We start from the raw sequence: 6,071 nt of genomic DNA on the forward strand, positions 1-6,071 counted from the left end.
AAAATAAAAATAAAATCTTACCTTAATTTAATTGCGAGTGAAGCTAAGAAGAGAAAAGAAAAAACAAAATCATAAAGTATGTTAATTAAAAAAAAACTAAGAAGAGAAAAAAAGAAGAGAGAAGAAGACATACCTACGCGTGGAGGAGAAGAGAAGAAAATAAAAGAGAAGGGGTTAAGGAGGGAAGAGAAAGAAAAAAAAGGACGTTAGTTTTTTTTACAGGAGGGGAAGAGAGAAGAAGAAAAAGAATAAGAAGAAGCGTGTTTGTTATAAAATGAGGGATTCTGGTCTTTTTATTGGGGCATTTTACTGACGGTTTTATTGACGGATAATTAAATATTAATATTTTTAACCATTTCTTCGGTGATTCTATCAATGTTACTTAATTTAAATTATCAATTTAATAAAAAAATTTCAGAAACCCTAAAATATCACCGATAACTTTTCAATCTGTCGATGATTCCATCTATAAAGAATAATAATTAATAGTGCAATTAAAAAGTTAATAGTTTTAGAGCTCTATAGAAAATACTGACATAATTAATCTATCGATGATCCCATTTGTAATTGACAACATAAATAGTGCAATTGAAAAGTGAAGAATTCCACAGCTTTCTGGAATATACTAACAAAATTAATTTGTCGGTGATGCCTTCTATAATTAGCATAATAAACAATGTCAGGGAGAAGAGAACAATTTACCAATGGGTTTACAAATGGATTTTGCCGACGGTATTAATATTATTGGTAATGCCGTCTATGTAAATAACACGTCATCGTACTTTTTGTTTTTTTTAATTAAATTCCTTATTTTCCCATTGTAATTCCCTCGGTATATACTAAGAGAATAGTTCTATCAGTGTTTACAGATGGATATAGCGAGAAAATATTTTGTTGATAAAATTCATTACAATCTATCGATATAAATATTTCATTGATGTTTCTGTTTGTATTTATCAATTTTCTAGTAGTGGTGGTACCATTGCGATTCATCTTAACAAGTTTAAGATTTTTATTTTCATAAAACTTTTATTAATCAAATATGTGATTCATGTTATGAATCCATCTAGGAAGAATTTAATATCAAATTAGTTGTAAAAATTAAGGGCCTTATTTTGATATGAGTTATGGCCAGCTCATCATGGTCATCATGGTTGTGGTGACCTAGGTTATGGTTATATTGGTGTCTATGATGAACAAGCTTATGATGGTTATTGTTGGGATTTTCATTGTTATTATTTATGTTGCTCTATTTTGAAAATCTCTATAGACTCAACTCTATAAGATATTGGTCATTTAAACTTACATGAGCTATAGTTGCTCTTGAATGGTCGTTCTAAAGGCACTAAAGATTGTGTTCATGGTAGCTATAGATTCAGGGTTTGATATTAGATAACCACTATATAAATTGCTTGCAACATTAGCTTAAAAATAGAATTGAGATCACAATAATTTTTGCATGTAAAAACCCAATACAAAGATAAAGTTAATTGTAATATCTTTTTGATATTAATCTTTTTGATGTTAATTTTTGCTTGAGGAGTTATGCTTAGGATCAGTAGAATTTAAGAGTAAAGGATTTGAAGGAAGTTTCGAGAAGCATTAACATATCACATATGGAATAACTGAAGATAAGAGAAGTAATGGCAGTATATATTTTCTATAACTTACAACCAGTAGTAATGTCAAAAACACGATATAGAGCAGACCCATTCCAGCCACAAATCCAAACTAGAACTACTGCAGCTGACAATCCAGTATGGACAGTGATTGAAACATCGTTTAATACCAAGTCTAGAAGGAAAAATTACAAAGTCACTACCGAGGTTCCAAGACTGAGATTGAAATTTCATTGGTTGAAGATGATTCCACCTTGCTGGATGAAGAATATGCTTCAACAGGACCTCTATCCTTAAAGAAGCCTGGTTCTTTTGGCTTCGGCAATGTCCTCTCTCCACCTAACATCAAAACCACTGAAGCCATGCTTGGTCTATCCTCAGGGTATTGTTGAACACATAACAGGCTTATGTGGATACATTTCATGACTTCTGATAGATTCCATGACTCTTCGGCCAATCCATCAACCAATTCTAATGGTTTGCCTTCTTTCCACAATCTCCATGCCTAGATCATTTGAAACCTCATCATTAATCGCTAAAATGATTGAATGTAATAAGGAAATTTAACCCTGGATACTTACATATCCTATGAGGCTTAGGGTATTATCTGGATGGTAAAACCCTCTACTTTTCTTTCCGGTTACTATCTCTAGCAACATGATACCAAAGCTAAAGACATCAGATTTCACTGAGAAGAGTCCATCAGTAGCATATTCTGGTGCCATATAACCACTACAGAAGGACATTAAGAAAAGAAAGTTGAGTACTATCTTGCAAATATCGTAAAGGCCTTAAAGAAAGAGCATGAAAAGAGAATACTTACTAGGTACCAACTACTCTACTTGTGTTTCCTTCAGTCTGATCTCCTCCGAAAGTTCTAGCCAAACCGAAATCAGAAATTTTTGGGTTCATGTCCTTGTCAAGTAAAACGTTACTTGATTTCAGATCTCTATGTATAATCCTCAATCTAGAATCTTGATGAAGATACAGAAGCCCCCTGGCGATCCCGCAGATAATGTTGAACCGCTTAGACCAGTCTAACAGTTTACTTTTTGTCTGAACTGGTAAGATGTAATCATATATACGTCATTCATGCTACTTGAAAGCTCAAAACAGAAGACTTATTCTATCAAGAGCCACGATTCATTCTTATTAGTAACAGCAAGACAGCTAAAATTTTGTAAGGTTATGAGAGATCCGAACCAAAAAGGAAAGAGTCCAGGCTTTTGTTGGGCATATATTCATACACCAGAAGTCTTTCCTCTCTTTGAATGCTACATCCAAGAAGCTTTACAAGATTTCGGTGCTGTAGCTTGTTAATCAGTATAACTTCATTTTTGAACTCTTTTAAACCTTGTCCGGAGCTCATTGATAACCTCTTCACAGCAATTTCTTGTCCATCTTCTAGTGTACCCTACAAAATCACACCAATAAAATGCATGCCTTTTCTTTTCTGAACAAAACCCAAGTTCATTATTGTTCTTATACATTGAAAGGCATACCTTGTAGACAGGTCCAAAACCTCCCTGGCCTAATTTGTTTTCTATTGAAAAGTTGTTGGTTGCATTGACTATTTTAGCGAACTCAAATTGGGGTAGCTCCAAGTCTTCATTCTCTCCATCAGTGATCTGATCATTTTGCTGGTCCATTTCTGCTCTCTCGGAAAAAGGAGGACAACAGGTGTCATACTAGTTGTGACAGATGAGACATGAATGTCCATCATTGTTCAAATTGATTTATGAGATTTGGTTATGGAAACATATATATTAACAAATCAATATGCTCATGGTTATATTTTAAAGCAGTTGACTATAGCCAATCTGACAAGTAAGTTGATTCGAAACTGAAATTGCAATATAGAACTATTATATTGACTTGCTAGCATCAAGAATGTTGAAGCAAGAATGTTGAACTATTATATTGACTTGCAATAAAATAGCCATTTTCTTTTTTCTTCTTTTCTCATCAAAGAAAACTTTAAATATTGAAACAAGCACTCAGTCATGACAAGTATCGAAGCTTTCACTAAATATTACCATACACTTGTTAAAGTTACAGTCATAATGAGTGGACAATAGTTATTGGCTTAGAGCTATATTTTTCCATGAACTAAAGACTTTTTTAGAACTTTATGATAACAGGATGGCCATTCTTTTAGAGAAATGTACCAGTAACTTTACCTCTGCACTTTTCCTTTCGTTTGCAAATGCAATAACAGAACACAAGCAGCCCGGAGACCATGGCAATGACTATTGAAACTATCACCGCAATCTTTACGGTAGGCTCAGCTTTTGCATCTAAGAAAGTGCACTATTGTTAGAATAAAGATACATCACAAGTAAAGAAGCTATAAACAAGGAAATTGTGCCGCATCTAGGTACTCATGGATTGAACAAAACAAATGTCTAGCATATACCTGATTCTGAAGGATTCATGCGAATGTATAGTTCCTGACCTCCAGCTGGAAACTGTCTAATATCTATCAGGCCACCATACCAAATTATGCAGCCACTGCCGCCTCCTCTAACATCTGAATTACTGTATGCCATACAGGAACAGTTCTGTAAACATTTAGCTCTGCATTCATTGAGATTCATACTCTTGTTTAGCCAAGAATGAGTAGCATCAGGCCATTTCAGCCCCAGATATTTCACGAATCCATCTCCCTTCTGGCAGTTCAATGGTTTATTGCGCACGCACCCATCAGACCAATCCATTAAGTTCCATTTCTCTGGTGATTTAGGCTTGAATTTTTTTAAACATCGACAAATTGGCAAGTCATTAATGATGCAATTTCCATTGGCACCACAAGAGGCATAATTATCGCACGAGTCTCTTGGCACAGAAGCATAGAGGACCCAAGTTTGGGTTGCTTCATTCCATGTGTAGGCTTCACGATAATTGGTAGTCTGATTTACAACTATCCTGGAGAATGCTGATATATTTTTGAGGTTGTAGGATAAATATACTTCATCCTTACTTGAGACAAAATTTAACTTAAAAACTGGGTTTCGGACTAGTTCTGGAGCACCTGTGAATGCAATGCCTGTCCAGGGGCCACTCCTGAAGTACTGTTGTGATCCTCTCCAGATAATTGTCTCAGGGTTATTTTGTAGTTTAATCCCCCATGTTAAGTCTCCGGGAGATGGATCATCTGAGCTCCTCCAGGATGATAGGCGCCTTTCAAGTCCGGTCCTTAAATCCCAGCCAAGCTTCATTCCTGGAATCAGTGTATCAGATGGATGATCAAAACTTTGCCACAGGTATCTTCCAGAGTCACTTTTTTCATCTCTTAAGACAAGATTACCAGAATCCAGGAGCTGCAGTACTATTGGACTCTTGGCTACTATTGTTGAGTTTGATGACCAAACAACAACGTTGCGGTTGCTAACAAGCAAAAGATTGGCAGTATTGTCTATGGTCAACAAGCCAGAGGAATCTTCAATTGGATTCCGCCGGTTTGCAACCCAGAGAACTGTTCTAACTGGGATATTTTTGTACCAAATTCCTAAGTAACGATTCTTAGAAATTCCAGGGCTAAAGAAACCCAGTTCAAAGCTTCCTTCTCTAGAAACCAAGGTCTTGCCATCACTTAGAGATTGTGATGCAGCAATGGTGTCAAGAGCAGTGGAGAATTTTAATTGGAAAATAAGGAAGGAAGTATTGAAAAGTGTAAGTGAAAGAATACTACAGAGAACTGTATTTGGAAGGATATCCATCCAGTCATACAGAGCTCATATGTGTATTGTGCTTGCAAGCTCAAGATACACACATATACTTTTTACTACATGATTGAACTTGGATCAATTGAATAGGCTTTCATAAAGACTTGATTTTTTATGAGTGTTTCATGAGAAGAATACAGATTTGATAGATTGCGACATCCACTAACCTTCTTTTTCCACAACAGATCCCACAGCTTTTTTAGCTTTAATAATTCGACAAATAATTGATACGGATGCCGAACCTGGTAACAATACGTGGATGGCCGTGATGTCGTCAGCAGCAGTTATTTTCTATGACTGAGACGTGATTCAGCGGTAATCGTTAAAAAATTCAAAGAAATAAAGAGAAATATAAAAATAAAATATAAGGAGATTAGAGTTTATCGATATTGCATGATGTTATCACAGTAATCTAAAAGAATAGGCCTAACCTAAATATAAAAAGATTATTTATTAACTAAACTGAAAATAAAATAAAAATATTATTTTACCCTTAATAAATAAAACAAAATAACCTTATATTTCGTAATATCTCCCTTCAAACTCACAATGTGGTAGCTATAAGCATTGAGAATTTAATAAAAATATTATTCTACCCTTAATAAATAAAACAAAATAACCTTATATTTCTTAATATCTCCCTTCAAACTCACGATGTGGTAGCTATAAGCATTGAGAATTTGCTAACTAGAAAACAAAAATGAAAAATAGGTTGCAACTTGGTAAA

At 34.7% G+C, this 6,071-nt stretch overlaps 1 protein-coding gene across 1 annotated transcript; it reads right to left on the reverse strand.

The window, feature by feature from the left end:
• Nucleotides 1-1,632: 1,632 nt before the first annotated feature.
• Nucleotides 1,633-5,416, reverse strand: LOC133688826 (G-type lectin S-receptor-like serine/threonine-protein kinase At4g27290). The gene is made up of 7 exons (XM_062108445.1): nt 4,036-5,416; nt 3,800-3,916; nt 3,122-3,270; nt 2,823-3,033; nt 2,443-2,680; nt 2,201-2,351; nt 1,633-2,124 (listed from the first exon to the last, which is right to left on the reverse strand). The coding sequence occupies exons 1-7, from the start codon at nt 5,336-5,338 to the stop codon at nt 1,819-1,821; spliced, it is 2,475 nt and encodes an 824-aa protein (XP_061964429.1). The 5' UTR covers nt 5,339-5,416; the 3' UTR covers nt 1,633-1,818.
• Nucleotides 5,417-6,071: the final 655 nt, after the last annotated feature.

Source organism: Populus nigra, chromosome 1, assembly GCF_951802175.1.
Source record: "Populus nigra chromosome 1, ddPopNigr1.1, whole genome shotgun sequence".
NCBI classification, from domain to species: domain Eukaryota; kingdom Viridiplantae; phylum Streptophyta; class Magnoliopsida; order Malpighiales; family Salicaceae; genus Populus; species Populus nigra.